At 37.0% G+C, this 16,797-nt stretch overlaps 3 protein-coding genes across 4 annotated transcripts; 2 read left to right on the forward strand and 1 right to left on the reverse strand.

Moving 5' to 3' along the window:
* Positions 1 to 219: 219 nt before the first annotated feature.
* Positions 220 to 2,409, reverse strand: LOC148585939 (monooxygenase 1-like). Its single transcript, XM_088516966.1, has 5 exons — positions 2,284 to 2,409; positions 2,004 to 2,201; positions 1,233 to 1,401; positions 881 to 1,109; positions 220 to 787 (listed from the first exon to the last, which is right to left on the reverse strand). The coding sequence occupies exons 1-5, from the start codon at positions 2,361 to 2,363 to the stop codon at positions 252 to 254; spliced, it is 1,212 nt and encodes a 403-aa protein (XP_088373092.1). The 5' UTR covers positions 2,364 to 2,409; the 3' UTR covers positions 220 to 251.
* Positions 2,410 to 6,809: 4,400 nt separating this feature from the next.
* LOC132183365 (Class I peptide chain release factor) lies at positions 6,810 to 11,359 on the forward strand. Of its 2 annotated transcripts, none has more exons than XM_059596794.2 (7): positions 6,810 to 7,249; positions 7,343 to 7,418; positions 7,535 to 7,665; positions 7,761 to 7,831; positions 9,039 to 9,120; positions 10,659 to 10,709; positions 10,971 to 11,359. In XM_059596794.2, exons 1-6 carry the CDS (start codon positions 6,866 to 6,868, stop codon positions 10,677 to 10,679), a joined length of 765 nt encoding a protein of 254 aa, XP_059452777.2. In that variant the 5' UTR covers positions 6,810 to 6,865; the 3' UTR covers positions 10,680 to 10,709; positions 10,971 to 11,359. The 2 variants fall into 2 exon arrangements, with proteins under 2 accessions (XP_059452777.2, XP_059452778.2); XM_059596795.2 differs by having other exon boundaries at positions 10,979 to 11,359.
* Positions 11,360 to 14,418: 3,059 nt separating this feature from the next.
* LOC132182070 (ENTH/ANTH/VHS superfamily protein) lies at positions 14,419 to 15,540 on the forward strand. The gene has a single exon (XM_059595278.2). It carries the CDS (start codon positions 14,455 to 14,457, stop codon positions 15,538 to 15,540), a length of 1,086 nt encoding a protein of 361 aa, XP_059451261.2. The 5' UTR covers positions 14,419 to 14,454.
* The last annotated feature ends 1,257 nt before the right edge of the window (positions 15,541 to 16,797 follow it).

Raw genomic sequence — 16,797 nt, forward strand, 5'->3', positions numbered from 1 at the left:
TTAACATTGGACCGTCCAAACGCCGACTTAATTTTTCCTTATTTAGATCTCCTAATGATGTATATTAGTTAACCTAGTTTCCTGAGACTACATAAACCTTGCTAGAAGACAAAGAGAACTTTACATAAAATGTTCCAATATTATTCAAGATATGAACATATGTTTACCCTCTAAGCAGCAAGTGGAAAACAGAGGGATATTATTTGAATTACAACAACAAAATAGCATTAACCCATGCATGGAAATTGGTCTTAAAGGCGGCCACAATCATATCGACTATGACCAACTGGGTCTCTAAACAGAGCAACCACGATGACAAGACTAAGCAACTTCATCGGCAATGGCGAAGCATCAAGCAACAATTTCCCCATGAGATAAGTTTGCGTAGACAGCCAAACCAGTCTCATTCTCCTCTCCTTCACATACGCGTCCAAACCCTCCCCAACCTTCTGCACCATCATCATTTCCCTTCCATTTCTTTCCAGATTTTCTTCCTGCAACTTCGGCGCCAAGCATCTGGCAAGCACGATGGCATCTTCAACACCCGCCGAGCCACCCTGACCAAGAAATGGACCCATTATGTGCATTGCATCCCCTGCCACCGTCACACTTCCTTTCCGAAACCTTCCGAATAGCACGTCATGTGGCTCGCGATATCTCAAGTGCGTGAGAGACAATGATTTCTCGTCACTCCCGTTTATCATTTCTGTCATCTCTGTCGGGAAGTCTTTGGTCAACTCCAGAGCATATTGTCTAATAAGCTCTGGATCTTTCCAAAGATCTGAATCTGTAGAAATAAATCGTAATTAATTAGAAAGCATTAACAAATAATGCAAATTAAATTAATTATGGCGTGTGTATATATATATAGTGAGTGTACCTTGAGGGTAACCTTGAGGAACTACGAACCAGAAAACCAATGTATCATTTACAGGAGATCTTCCAAGCAGGATTTGGCCCTTTTTTTGGCGAATGTATTCAGGGGGAAATCCATGGCCATTTGGATAATTAGTAAAACCTCTCACCGCACATGCAGATAAAAGCTTCGGGGGCTTCAGCTCCAGAAACTCCCCAATGATTGAGTTGCCTCCATCACATCCAATCACAATCTGCGATGAGTAAATGATGTAAGAAATTCATAAACAAACACAAGTTAAGGGTGTTTGATCATAATTTAATTTTCTTTAATTAATAACTGAACAAGATTAAAGAAGTGTAAATGAAAAGAGTACCTTAGCCTTAATTATGCTTCCATCATGCATATGAAGGATTGGAGTTGAAGTCTGTGTGTCCAATTTGATTGAGTTTACTTGACACCCAAAGCGAATTGTTCCAAGCGGCAGATGAGCTGCCAGCAATTCGATTAATTTACTCCGTTCAACACACCGAGCTTCCCCTTCCCTGCAGCCAAAATAGTATATATTATTTTGATGGTACAAATAGTTAAAAAGTAATTTTGAACGTATTAAATTACCAATTATACCAAAAATTTAAGTGTATAGGAAAAGATAAATTTTTTTACTTGTGACTTAATCATTACTTTAACACTCTCCCTCACGTGCGGGTTCAAATTCCTTTTTAATAGGTGAGGTCTAACACGTGGAATATTTAATTTAAATGGAGGATGAATTGACGGAATCAAAGTTCGATCCCTGACCTTTAGCTCTAATACCATATTAAATTACCAATTATCCAAAAAGCTTAAGCGTATAAAAAGAGATAAATTTCATTATTTTTGCATTAAACATTACTTTAACACTTTTCCTCACGTGCAGGTTTAAACTCTATTTTAATAAGTGTAGCTCAACAAGTGAAAAATTTAATTTAAATATAATGAATAGACAAAGTCAATGTTTAATCTTAGGACCTTTAACTCTGATACCATATTAAATTATCAATTATCTCAAAAATTTAAACTTAAAACTTATAAAAAGCGGTAAATTTCAACGTGACTTAACTATTACTTTAACTGAATGCAAAATGAAAAGCGCTATAAAACTTACGAGACGGGTGATTCTTTCTGCTTCCCACTGTCAAGAAACATGGTCCTTAACAATTGAATAGTGTGGGCAGTTTGTCGGAGCTCAGAAGCAATACCGAGCTGATCCAGGGCACGCCAGCCATTAGTGTGAACAGCAATACCGCCTCCGGCGGCTCTCAGAGACTCCGATCTCTCCAAAACTACACTTGCAATACCCTTCCTGCATGTCAAATGAAGCAGCAGTTAATAATAAATAATTAACGGCTAGGAATCGGTTAAGAAAACAAAACAAAACAAATTACCGGTGAAGAGCAAGTGCGGTGGCAAGCCCACAAATCCCACCGCCGACTATCACAATCTCCATCTCTTCAACTACTTCCATGTCGATCTCGATTTTTCCCTTTACTTCCTCTGTTTTATCTATCAGAAAAGTCGCACTCTTTTCTTTCACACCGGATTGAAAAATACTCGTATGGTATATATACTATAGAGAAGCTTGAATGAATAGGGCTCCCTTGGTTTCCACGGCAAGTTTCTTTCCTTTTCTCCTTCTTCGAGAGAAGGTTGACCGCATCTTTATGCATCAACAACTGTTTACTGACAGGCCTACAGATTGTCCGTGGACCACATGGCATATCCATCCATCTTTGCTTGCTGACCTTCCAGAGGACCTTTTTTTTTTTTTTAATTAGCCCTCACACTGACCAAATGTGAATTGCAATTTGATTTGCCTTTTTTTTTTTCTTTGGTAGTTCAATTTTTACTTTCTGAGAACCAAAAAATAAATAAATAAAATTGCAATTTGCCTTCATTAACTCCATTTCAACTTTTCTTGTTGACCTTCCAAAAGATTGAAAGGCGGCATGTTGACCGTTGTGAACACTCAGTTTGAATTTTTTAAGTTGTCCGATAAGAAACGTTTTCTTTTTATATATATATATATATATATATATAAAAGATTTCTCCATCCCGTTTTGCTATTATGATTACATTGATGCCCGGTCCAAATTCATGCTCTACCAAAACCCCAAATTTGACCACTCTTAGTTCATAAACTTTGACAAAGAATTTGGAGGCATCCTCCCTCTATGGTTCCAAATGGTAAATGAAGTTTGGTCTTATTCCTGATATCCTCCCACTAAAACTCGTTGTGACGTTCAAATCATTTAAGAATCTTATAATATTGATGAACATGGGGCCAAATTTCCCCACATTCTGCATTTGGTCAAAAACTTCAAAATTCCTTGGATCATAAAATTACAATATGTCAGTCATTCTTGATGACAAGCTAGAACGACAATGGTATGTAAAATGGTAGGATAATTACTCACGAGTTGATAATATCGTTGAAAATGTCAAAAATTTAGCACATTTGCCAAAAATTCAAGCCCCTCCAATTCCCAATCAATTAATCATTGGCAATCCTGCCAAACTGATAATTCTCAGTACTTTCCTTTCCCCTCCCAAAGATGCCGTTACTCTCGCTACTTCTTCCAGATCTTCTAAGAAAAAATCTTCTATGAAGAAAAAAGAAAAGAATGACATTTTAAAAGCACTTCTAGAATCTCTTAATGATAATTCTGATGAAGATGAAGAAGAAAATTATTATGCATTTTCTAAAGCTACTTTTAAGTTTTAACCCCATGAGAGAATGGTACGGAAATTCTGGTTTTTCTGGCGATAGCCCCGATAACTATTACCCCAAAATTGAAGATTTATAATCATTTGCCTTCACAGTGGCACCGTTCAACTTGCCTTTTACAAAGACACCGCTACATTTACCCATCAGGGTACCATTTCTATTCTTGAAGACATTTGCCTATCATCATGGCACAGTGCCTGCCGACATTACAGTTTCTGCTACAGTTCTGCCGATACTATAGTCTTCAATAGTTCCTACCGATACTACAGTTCTTTACTTTTACTGTTAACTTTTCTAATGTAATTTTCATTTTCCCATTGGATTTTGTCTATAAAAGGACAGATCCCATTCATTGTAAGGCAGAAGCTTTCAGCCTAAAACACTGAAATCATGCTGCAACTATCCTGCCTACTATTTATAATCCCTTCTGCTCTTGTGTACTTTCACTACTTCTAAACTACGTTTTAATCTGTAAGTACTCTTGTTAATTAATCAGATCTTTTGATATCTTTTCATTATCAATCTGTTCCATTTTTCTTTTATACGCTCCAATTTTGCGCTTACTCTGAAAATTCTTGCATCATGTTTATTTTAATTGCAATTACCACTTACACGGATGGTTCTACTGCTTTATTTTCAATTAATTATCACCTCCCTTCACTTCACCTCCCTTCCCTTCCTTTCCCTCTCCCTATATATATATCTCAATTGATACTGTAGTTGATATATCGATTGATATTGTCGTTGATATCGATTGATATGTGTTGCTACCGTACACAATAATTGATGAACAATATAGAATCGAAAAGAAAGAGATTAAGAGAGAGAGAGTCGACACACAGATTTATGTAGTTCGACAATTTGCCTACGTCTACAGAGAGGCGACTGTATTTTTACTCTTAATGATTCAGGGTTATATCATATATATATAACCCTAAGCCTTACTTATACGAACTATTAATGAAATCCCCAAAATACTCCCGCTCCATGAATGTCGCTATCGCGACGTTCACTCCGCTCCCGTCTACTTAGCCTTCCACTGGTATTAATATGAGCCACCAGTTCCAATAATGTGTTATAAAATTTTGAATTTTTTGTAATGAAAAGTGAAAATGTTTTATTTTGTAGTGATTTTTTTTATTTAAATAGTAATAAATAAAATAAATAATGTGATATAAAAAGTGAAAATGTTTTGATGTTAATTTTATTGAGAAAAAGATGTGTGAGCAGTAAAAAATTGCAAAAAAAGCTTTGCCAAACGGACCCTAAATTTCAGCCTATTTCAATTATATGAATTGTTTTTTCAGTTTTTAGATATATAGGCATATGATTAATGCTTGCATATAAGTTGATAAAGAAACTTCTAAACTACGTATGAAACAACATCACTTTATAAAATAGACTGTCGTGTCGTTGCACTGCACACAAATTTGCAAAGTGCTATCATTTATCTCTACCATGCACACGACCCATTCCCTGAACTCTACACCACCTAATCCCCCGTGAGCCTAAGAGGGTGGTCCCTTTAAATGAGGGATAGTTCAGCCACTCTTGATGAATTAGGATCATCTCCAGTTCAAATGAACAAGTAAATATCGAGTTAGTTATAGTTGAGGGGTATTTTTGTCCCCTCACGTTACTCGATATTCTCTCGTTTATTTCAACTGAAGAAGATCTGGACACACCCTAACTAAGGGTGTGGCCCAACCACTCCCTTAATGAATTAACACAGTTGCTAGACCACTAACAGGCTTGGAATCGAATCCTCTCTAGTCCAAATAGATCGGAGAGGATTTGGTTCATGGTCATGATCTCTTTAAAGAGATCCAATGACCACAACGATGCCACGTGTCCTACTAAATAGAAAATAATAAAATATTATTTAACGTTTTTTCAAAAGAATAAAAAACAGAATAATAAAAAAATATAATTAATTATTTTTTTTACTAGGCCCGTTGGTCGAACCACCCTCGAAGACCACCGTTTGGCCTGAGGGTGGCTTCAGCCACCAGAGATCAGCTAGTCTGGGGTGGCTTCGGCTACCCCATGGCCCTTGGGGATAGTTTGACCACCACCAATGGCCAAATAAAATTAAAAAAAAAAAAAAAAAAAATTTGATTGTGGCCCTTGGGGGTGGCATCGTTGTGGTCGTTGGATCTCTTTAAAGAAATCCTGATCATGAACTGGATTTTCTCCCGTCCAAAATTGACCGGAGAGGATCTAATTCCAATAGGCTAGAGGTGGTGGTTTAATCACCTTTAAAAGTTATTTTCGGGGGTGGCCAAATCCCTTAGAGCATTCCTAATGGAAGAGCCAAATGTTACTTTTATCTAAAATGACTCTTCAAATATTTAATAAGCCTCCTACATTACATTAGACAAAAGAAAATGTAAAATAAATATTTGATTGGAAGAGCTAAAAAAAAAGCTAAATGTAACAACATTTTTAAGGGAGCAATTTTATTTTTTATTATTTCTCTCATCTGTTTTCCCCTTTTCCCAAATATTTTCCTACTTTTTCTCTGCAAGTTTTCTTTTTCCCAAAACTTTTCTCACTTTTAATAATATTTAAATCATATAGATAAAAATATAACTAATCGGATGCAGATGCATTTAAAAATTCATTAATTAAACTAGATAAAAGTGAGTTTTAAAAAGCTATTTTGCATAAAAATTTGGCCATTCTATTGTGAATGCTCTTACCCCTAAATTAAAGGGTGATCTAGTCATTCCCAGCCTCCTAGGTGGTGGAGAGGGGAGGGACACCCACTCAGCCACATTTTTAAAAAAAAGAAAAAGTTTTTTTTATAAAAAAATTCTTTAATTTTTAAGCTTTTGGTTAGATGTCAAGCTTAAGTGACATTTTTACCCATGACAAAAAATCTATTAAGTTTAGACGGTAGATGGCAAAGCATCTACTTGATAAATTTATAAATTATACGTATCAATTTTGTCACTTTCTTAAACTTACTGTTTTGATAAATATTCCAATTATGCATTTAACCATAAAGTCAAATCAAATAAACCCAAAAGTTATTTCGGACCAAGAATACTTCCCCAGCCCGGTTCAATGGGCTTGTCTTGGTGAGCCTAGCCAATCATTTTGGGTCTGGGCTGGTCTGGGTTGATCCGACTCGTTTACAGGTGAAGGCCACTGAACGTAACGCAGGAGGAGAAATCCAAAGCAAGAGACGTTTGCAAAAGGGAACGAAATTGATAGAAGGAAGCGAGAGAGAGAGAGAGATGGCGAGTCAATCGGTGTGGAAATGGTGCGTGGGTATGAGAATGAGTTTGGGGTATTCATCGTCTTACTATTACAATTCTAGTCGTTGTAGTTCGCCATCATCGCCAAGCTCACTCTTTCTCAAAGCTTCTCGGCCTGCATCGCCGCTAAGAATAACCAGAAGAGGAACCATGCGGTGGCGCCAGGGATACACATATACAACAACTAGTAACAAGGTTGTTGAGAATTGGAAGGGGAAAGAATACCTGGAATTGACTGACCAGGAGCTCATGAAACAGTGCGAGATGGACACCTTCAAGGCCTCCGGCCCCGGCGGCCAGCACCGCAACAAGCGCGAGTCTGCCGTTCGCATCAAGCACCTCCCCACCGGTCTCATTGCTCAGGTCCTTTTTTTTAAAAAAAAAATATACATATTTTAATTAGTCAATAAATGAATAATTATAATTATAATTATTATTTTTGCATTTCAATTGCAGGCTGTGGAGGACCGATCGCAGCACATGAACCGCGCATCAGCGTTAGCGCGCCTTCGCACTGTCTTAGCCCTTAGAGGTAGGTAGGTAAGATTAGGAGTGGCTGAGATTACTTTCATAATTCATTCTTTTTGGCATTTTGCTTTGGCTTTGGCTACTGACTACTTAGCATTTTCGGTTTTTATTGCATGTTAGTGAGGAACAATGTGGATCTTGAGGCTTATTCGCCGCCACCGGAGCTCCTTCGGATTCTGCCTCTTAAGTCCACCGTTAGACCTTCCGATACTGGCCCCCAGATTGGTCATAATAACCCCAAATTCCGTTTCGTAAGATTTTTTTTTTTCTCTGTTACTTTTTTGAATCAGAATTGTGGGGCAGAAGGAGTTTGTTTAGGAACAACCATGTTATTCTTTCTTGACAGGGACTGCAAGCTCTCTTGGATCTAATTTTTGCAGTTGAGGGTTCTGTATCAGAAGCTGCCAAGTTTCTTGGGTATGTTAATTTTGCACTATATGATATTGTTTTTCTCTTTAGGGGCAGGACTAATAAAAGAATATTTTTAGAAATAAAGTTTCAGAATCCTAAATGCTAAAAAGCATCATATTGGAAATTGAGAATTCTTATAATATGACCGGAAGTTTCATTTTTTTCAGTGTGATATACATAGAAATGCGAAGATTATAGATTATTGGTGTAAAAAATATAAAAACACTTGTCTACGGGTTAAAAGGGCTTCTTGTTCTCAATAGGTTGAATTAGGATTTTTTTTTTTCCTTATAAATAATCAAAATATCATTAAAAAAATGAAAATGGTGCAACGTAGGTACACGAGAAGCATGTAAGAGAATCACCTATCTAAAAAGAGAAAAAAGATCAAGAAAATTAGGAAACTAAGTAAAATAGGATAGTCTAACACTACTGTCCAAAAGTGAGTATTGAAGAGAAAAGACTTTATTTCTGTCATCGTCCTCTGGTGATCCTCAAAACTTCTATCATTTCTTTTTCTCCAAATGCACCACAAAAGGCATGAAAACACCATCATCCACACTGTTGCACCCTGAGGACTACCATATAACCTTTTCCAACAAGCAAAGAGCTCTACTACTCGTCTAGGTATAACCCAAGTTAGCCCGGCACGATTGAAAATAGCACTCTCTGTAAGGCACTAGCAACCTCACAATGGAGCAGAAGATGATACACATACTTCTCAATACTCTTACACATACAACATCAGTTGACCACAAAGATATACTGTTTCCTTTAGTTATCCATGGTGAGGATCTTTTTTAGGGTGGCCGATCAAGCAAAGAAAGTTGCTCTCAAGGAGACCTTAATCCGCCAAATACTCTTTCAAGGGAAGGGAGTGCCATCATATGGGACAAGAACGATGTAAAAAGATCTAACGTTGAACAACCCTCTCTTGGTGGGGGCCCAACAAAGCTTGTCTTTCACCTCCTTGCTTCAGTTTAAGGAAATACGATAAATTAAAAAACGAAGCAAAGACAATCGCCTCCCTATCTTACCCCCTATCTCCACCAACGGTAAGATCCATCATTGCCTCAAGTATGTATTTGGTCAGATTAGCACAATTAACTCAAATTGTTAAATATGTCCATTGGTGTTTTTTGATGAATAGCATGCTAAAGACATGACTGATTCCCTCCTTATGCTGGTCTGGCATTTCTATTAAACATCGCAGGTTAAGCACCGGTGCGCTATCACGCTTAATACTATCGGATGATTCTCTTCGGAAGACGGTCAATGAGCTGAGGGCTTCTAAGGTACATCACCCTATGCATATTATAGGAGCTTTTGAAATGGTTTTAGCTTACTAGTTTGTATCACATGGCTGAATAAGCAAACAAATAAATAAGTAAATAGATAATGGTTTTAAATATGGAATCTCAATTTAACCATGGGATTTGCTGGGATTCTCATGCTTCGTCTAAACTGTTCTTTCATAGTACAGAAAATGTAAATACTCTGGTTATATATTGGCAAGACAGCTTAGTGTTTCTCATGTCTTGGCATTGCGTCCTAAAATGATGACAAAATGACTGAGATGAACAATATTTTGGGCTTTGGCTGAGATGTCATTATTGCAACGGGAACTCATATCACTGTGATGTCTCCTATGGGATCAACACGGTTTTGGCTGCAATCTAATTGGATGAAGTTCTTGAAATCACCTTGTGCGAATGCATTTTTCGCGTCAAATTTCTATACTGGCCTGGATGATTTTGTAATTTTGATAATGCATGGTTTGATCAGGATATTGGACATCAAGAAACTAATAGGATTGGTTTCTAATGGAAACCTAGAAATAGATGCTATCAATGCAATGCAGTCCTGTTTACTAGGAGCTCTGTTTACATTAATGTTGTCAACTGCAAGAACAGGGTTTGTAGATGAATTGCTTGGATCTCATTTGGCTTGGAAGGCCATTCTTTAGTTTATAACCTCCATTTTCATAATAAATAAGTGACTCCTATCACGAGAGTCTGAGTGTTTGTCCTAGTATCTAAGAAGGGACATGCAAGGTGAAGGAACTAAAGAATGAGACATCCATTTACTGATACACTGAAGATGAAATTTATTAGACCAAAAGAACAAGAAATAAAGAGGGCGAGTCTCAAAACAAGAGGACCAAATTCCACTACCCGCAATAGCGACTGTCATCTAAACAGGGAAAAAACAGCAAAAGCCAAAAAACATCCCTGACCATGGGAAAAGCCAGTTAGACTATATCAACTTAGAGAATTGATCTCTGTCAGCTTAATTTTTTTGGAGGAATATTTGTCAGCTTAATTAGCAAGCCTTAATCCATGATATTCTTACTTGGACTGTGGTTAAGCTTGGCTTTGGTGTATGGATCTTCGTACGAGGTCATGTTTTTTCGCACACTACACACACCCTTCTTTGGACATCTTGTGCTGGCATATATTTTTTGGATCGTGAAAATTGTTCTGAAGTTGGCCCAAACATTCCTGCTTACTAGTATATGCATCTAGAATCATTATTAAGCCAATTGTTGTTTTTCTCCTCGTGATGAATGAATGTGGTGTGCTGTTTCTGTTCTTCTTTTTTTCTAATCAAATGTGCCAATTTATGTGTAAACCAGGGTTAAAAAAAAAAAAAAGAAGTTACCAAGAAGTTTCCGTGAACTCTGTATTCATTGTTGTTGAAATTTATGGAAGTATGGTTGTGTATTTCCATTATCTGTCTACAGGCTCTTCATTCATTCTAGTTGACCTAAGTTATTAAAACATAAATATATGTTCTGGAATACAATAACAAAGGTGTTCTGGTACTTGCGCAGGGTATGAAGCCTCTCAAGTAGGAGTTCTTGGATGCTAATTGCACGCATCAGGTACAATATAGAATTGTTGTTCTTTTCAGGCTAACATAACTACTCTGCACGGAAACTGGTCTTGTTGCTTAAAACCCCAGAGCCCCATGTACTGTTTCCATTGCATGAATCCATAAACTGCCTGATTTGTTGTCTTTACCTCAATCCCTCTGCATCCCGCATTGTATAGTTTTTCTTTTATTTTCCAAGTCATTTGTTTATATATTCTCTCTCTTCATGGTTGGAAACTTGGAGCATCCTTCTAATGTACTATGATTTTAGAGATGCAGGACTCAGAAAAGTAAAAGGCATCACTATGGCATCATTTTATGGTCTGGAATTCTTGTGTGCAGCAGCAGCCAGGGCACATGAATAGCGGGAAAAACGTGTGTGGTGGAATTCTTACCTGTTTGATATTCTACATCACTGACATAACTTGGACATGGTTAGACATCATCCATTCAGATTTAGTCAAGTTCAGAGGAAGGATATTTTCATTATTCTTTTGGTTGCAGCTATTGTTGAATGTATCATCTTCCCTATATTCTCTTTTGGAAAGCATGTGGCTCGATGCTTGATGTTTGGGTTATTGTATTTACGCAGAAGAAATTTTATGTCAATAGAGATTGTAAAATCACTAACCCATATTATTAAAGAATTTATACATCATAGCCTTGGAAGAAGCCTCCTGAAAAATTTCATACTTAATATGGAAAGGCCGCACTAAATATTGGTTAAAGTGTGGGTGGGGTTCATTGTATATGTTTGTTTGTTGCTGGCCAGATTGTAATGTATCTTTTAGCAGTTGAATAATTTTTTTTGTTTTTTCTAATCAAGAAATAGTCCAATTAGAGCAAGAGTGTCAATTACAACAATAATCTCCACAAATCAGAAGCTGACAGATCTCAGCAGGCATCCCAGATTACTTATGAATTATGATGCATACGATATACATGGTATTTGGCCTAATGAGAATGATTATTTATTCTGGCCAGGCAAAACCGCATATATAAATAAATGTATGATATGCTGCTAATAATTATATTCTTTCTTCTATGCTTCTTTTCTGTTTTTTTATTTTTATTTTTTTATTTTTATTTTTTATTTTTATCTAAAAGGTAGTGCTCCATCAAGTCAGCTTCTTCACATAAGTCAGTCAAGTAAATTCCCAGTTTCCCATAATCTAAATAACGTAGAATCATTACTTATTTCGTGTGCGACCTTAAATTCATTTTTAATAAATGGCATTCAACACCTGAAATACTTAATTGAAATGAAAGGTGAATGACAAAAAAAAATGTTCAAACTCAAAACTTCTGCTTTGATGTCATGTTAAATCACCACTTATCTCAAAAGGTTAAGCTAATAAAAAATAATTAATATTGTAACAAATAAGGCATCGTTTGGTGATCTACTTTGTATGGACATAATAGTGGGATTTTGTTGTTAATATGGGCTAAAGTAAGAGTGATTGGAGAAACATATGGATAATTGCTATTACAGAATATGACAAAGCTCCTTTTTTTTTTCCATTTACTTTCTATGCCAGTTGAGTGGGGCTTCAACCTCCCCCTACAAGAAGAAAGAAAAAGTTGCATTGCATATATATATGATGATAATGATGATGACGATGAAAGAAGCTGTGGGTGTGGATGAGAAAAAAAAAAAAAAAAAAAAAAAACCAAAAACATTTTGGTCAAAAGCTTTTGTTTATGTTGTGATGTTGCGAATGGGAAGAGAGTTTGATGCAGAAGAATCCAATTCCTAAAGAATGAGGTTCTGTTTTCCCCCCCACCACCACAATTAACTTTTTCCCTCGTTGACTCTTTTTGCATGCTAATACTTCATTCACATCAAAAGAAAGTTTAGAAAGCCTTCAAAGCCACTCTTTCTTCTTATTCCCCCCCCTCTTAGCTTCCTCCCAACTTTTTGTTCTACTTTCATATTCATAACTCCTATCAAGTAAACCTTTAAGAAGTGGAAATCTTCATGAAAACAATTAATTAGATGGGGAGTATAAAGAGAATCCAAGGCTTTTAGTGGTGTCCCCAATGACCCAATTATCATACTCCCTTTTCTTCTTTCTTTGTATAAACAAATCAAGTCTCCTTTATCCATTAATTCTTTTTTTTTTCCCTTGTTGGGGCTGCCATTTTTCTCTCAATCAAGTATGGAAGGCCATATATATTATTATATATATATATATATATGCTTCTATGCTCATCGTACATCAAACACATGCATGCAGAATTTGCACAATGACACCCACACGAGTATATATGCACACATATTTCGGACATTTTCCCTCTCCGATTTGAACCTGATTGAAATGTTTGTGTGTATTGATTTTCATTTTTTACACGGATTTAATGCAGTTGGTGGGTTATTATCCAAGTATTTTTCTTTTGGCTGGTTATTGGATCTGTTAAGCGATTTAAGGTATAATTGGAGTTCATTTCTACAGTAATCGTTGACTTGCAGGTGAATGACTTTGTGCCACATAGAATAATGATGGTTGTAGGGCTTGAAGACTAATGGCTTATATTTTATAACAACATTCTTTCGCACATTGTCCCTCTGTTTTTTGGAGGGTCGAGAGAGCACTCACCCATGTTTTAGGTTTTAAAATCACAGATTTGATTCCTCACTCCTTCTCTATTTTCAATCTCTCTCTCTCTCTCTCTCTCTCTCTCTCTTTAACCTTCTTTTATGATTTTATCTATGTCTACTCTTAGCCCACCTTCAAATTGCTCCCACAGTTAACAAAAGAAAGAAAATGGGGTTAAATATTTTTTACTACCTATACTCTGGACCATTATCAAATAGCCACCTTAATTAGACCCTCTATCCAAAAAAACTTAACGACCCGCCATGTCAAAACTTCTCAGAGATCGACTAGTCATACCACATCATCATTATTTAAAAATTAAACAAATTGAAAAGCAAAAAAAAAAAAAAAAATGATGGGCAAAGCAACCCATGGAGAGATCCCTACGAGATGGATCTTTGTTAGGGATCCCACCCCATAGATCTGTGGAGAAATATCTGTTTGCTACTACATCCTTATAACATACAATAGTCAGTCACTATAAATTTTCAGATCAGTTCTGACTCCATGTGATTCATGCAACTAGTAATGGTGCAGGTGTGACTATCATTTCTGAAAGACTGTGCCGATCACATTAACCTTCGAATCAAATAGAGAAAAATAAAATTAATGTGATTGATCATAAACACTGTTCATAAACTCACCATTATCAACTGCTACTCAAAAGCTTATGTGGACAGTTTATATGTAAACCTATTTAATCAGACTAACACAACAAACAGCATTTCCTTTTAGCTATAAATTTTTTTAACACGAGATCAACGCGCTTGGTGTCTTATCAAAGTATTTTTCTTTTAGCTGTTAATCGTTTTAAGGTATAATTCCAGTTGGATCATTTTGTACAGTCCCCGTTGACTTCCACGTGAATTACTTTGTAGCATAGAAATAGAATAATGATAGTTTTGTGGGGCCTTCAAAGACCATTGGAAAAATTGTATTTTCATAAGAACATTCTTCGCACATTGTCTCTCTGTTTTCTGTAGAGATGAGAGCGCACCCATCAATGTTATAATATTACAGATTTGATTCCTGATTCTCTCTATCTCTCTCTCTCTCTCTCTAACCTTCTTCTTTTATATATCTCTACTCTCATCCCATCTTTCTCTCGACCCACAAAAACTGCTCCCACAGTTTTATTATAATTTCAAAACAGAGGAAATGGGCGTAGATATACAGGAAAAGCTCCGGCTAGCTCTCGGCTCCGTGAAGGACCACGCGTCGATCGGCAAAGCCATGATATACAATCACCACGACGGCTTTTCCCACATAGAGGTTGCCGTCCTGCGGGCCACAGGGCACGACAACGGCCCCATCGACGACGAGCACATGCACGAGATCCTCTTCCTCGTCTCCAACTCTCCCGGGTCGATTCCTTTTCTCGCCGAACGAATTTCTCGCCGCCTTTGCAAAACCAGAGACCGCCTTGTCGCGCTCAAGACCCTCGTCCTCATCCACCGCCTCCTGCGAGGCGGCAACCGCTGCTTCGAGCAGCAGCTACGCGGCACTCACGTTTCCGGCCATCTCCAGCTCTGCAACCCGTGGATTTCCAAGAATTCTTTCCTCAGCAAATACGCAGCCTATCTGGAAGAAAGGATGGGGTGGCTCATCAACCAAGCCGGAAAGCTCGAGCCGGTTGTCATGTCTCACGGCTTGGATTTCCGATGCTACGAAGAGAAATCAGTCGACATGGTATTTCGTAAATTACCCAAATGCCAGCTTCTAATAGATCGCGTCTTGGATTGTTCACCACCGTCCGATATTTTCCCCTCCGATTACCTCGCTCAGGCGGCCATGATGAGCACTCTGAAAGAGAGCTTCCAATTGTACTTCACATTTTGCGAAGGCATCGCGGCTCTTGTCAACATGTTCTTCGATTTGAACAGGGCGGCGAGAGGCTTAGCCTGCGAAATTCTCAAGAGGGCTTCCCGGCAAACTCAAGATCTTCACGACATGTACGAGAAGTGCAAAAGGGTAATCCAAAACAAGAACTTGGAATACCCATCGGTTCAGATCATCACCATGGAGCATGTGATGGCGTTGGAGGAATGCTTGGGTTGCCCGCAAAATCAACCCCCTCCAATCTTGGGGTGCCTCTCGAACTCAGCCAAGCCCCTAAGAAGAGCAGCAAAACAAGGGAAAAAGAATGAAAACAACATTTTCTCATGCGCGCTGGAGACCAAAATAAGCATGGTGTGGGTGTTGTTTGAAGAAGATGATCATCTTTCATGTGGTAAAAAATGCTAGACAGGCCTTTTTCTAAACCAATTAATAAATATATATATATATATACACACAACGCAAGCGTGGTCCGACAACAAGTAAATGCTTTGTTCTGGTTTTTTTCTTCTTTTTTTTTTTTTTTTTTGGTAGGAGTCAATGAACTAACTGGTTTTGTACTATGATCAACTGTATTTCCGTTGTTCTTAGATCGATCTTATGTGAGTTAATTAATGGTGCTTGCTTCTTGTTTCAAGGAAGGATTTATATGTGAGAAAAGCGAAAGTGTGATCTCAAGTTCAATGGCGTCAAATTAAGGAAGAGCAATTAAGCATAAAGGGGCAGATATTAGAAACCAAAGAAAAAGAAATGATGAAAAGATATAGATACTTCTCGAGACTAGTCCAAATTCCCAAATCTAAATTAGACCTATAAATAATTAGGTGATCGCAAAGTTTTCGGGAAAAATGAAAAAATTAGTTTATGCTCGTAGACTATTACTAGCGTAAAGGAAAAATGCCTCTCTTTTAAACTCACCTAACTTATTTTAGTGGAGAGAATAAATTTAATTATTTAGTGGTTGATGTGATAAGTCTCACGTCAACTATCACATCAAATTGTAAATTTGACTTATAGTTTGTTTGGTTGTGCGATTTCGTAGCTCATATTGTGATTTTAAATAAGATAGCAGAAAATGTATCATTTGAGAGTGTGTTTTTAAAAATCACGGGTTGAAAACGTTAAAAAATTTGTGTTTTCAAATCATAAGCAATGCAGTGCATTTTTAAGAACACAAGATTTTAAAAGTCAAATCACTATTTTTACCAAATGTTTAAATGCATGTTTTAAAGATCACGTTTTAAAATTGCTATTATTTTAAATTACATGTATTAAAATTACAAATCCAAACGGACCTTTAGTAAAAACCATAGTACCTAGCTATTGGCACTCACTACTAAATTCACCGGATCATATCACATTAGAAGTAGACATTTGAGTATTAGTTAATTAATAACTAAATGTGTGAACACCTCTCATTATGGCCCAATGCTAATTCTTCCTCTTTATAAATGAAGGTAAATATTCAAAATCAACCCACAGAAATGGGGAAGGATCCTCTCCATTTCAGCCGGTTAGTGTTTTCAAGAGGGATAACAATTTTATCCCTCTTGAAAACAAACTGGATCGACATGAGGGTTTTGAGGAAGAGATTTTAATTATCCACCAATTGTTACTTCTTCTTTTTTTCTCTCTTTTTCTGAGCAATAACATTCATGAAGATTA

The sequence above is a fragment of the Corylus avellana genome, chromosome 5 (genome assembly GCF_965113065.1).
Source record: "Corylus avellana chromosome 5, dhCorAvel1.hap1.2, whole genome shotgun sequence".
In the NCBI taxonomy this organism is placed as follows: domain Eukaryota; kingdom Viridiplantae; phylum Streptophyta; class Magnoliopsida; order Fagales; family Betulaceae; genus Corylus; species Corylus avellana.

Bases quoted from the DNA above. Each gene is read 5' to 3' on its own strand.
- LOC148585939 (XM_088516966.1), bottom strand. From the start codon at position 2,363: ATGGAAGTAGTTGAAGAGATGGAGATTGTGATAGTCGGCGGTGGGATT. The intron at 1,110-1,232 runs GTACTCTTTTCA...TACTCATCGCAG, and splicing joins GAAGCATAATTAAGGCTAAG to ATTGTGATTGGATGTGATGG. The intron at 788-880 runs GTACACTCACTA...TTATTTCTACAG, and splicing joins TCCTCAAGGTTACCCTCAAG to ATTCAGATCTTTGGAAAGAT.
- LOC132183365 (XM_059596794.2), top strand. From the start codon at position 6,866: ATGGCGAGTCAATCGGTGTGGAAATGGTGCGTGGGTATGAGAATGAGT. The intron at 7,250-7,342 runs GTCCTTTTTTTT...TTTCAATTGCAG, and splicing joins CCACCGGTCTCATTGCTCAG to GCTGTGGAGGACCGATCGCA. The intron at 7,419-7,534 runs GTAGGTAGGTAA...ATTGCATGTTAG, and splicing joins CACTGTCTTAGCCCTTAGAG to TGAGGAACAATGTGGATCTT.
- LOC132182070 (XM_059595278.2), top strand. From the start codon at position 14,455: ATGGGCGTAGATATACAGGAAAAGCTCCGGCTAGCTCTCGGCTCCGTG.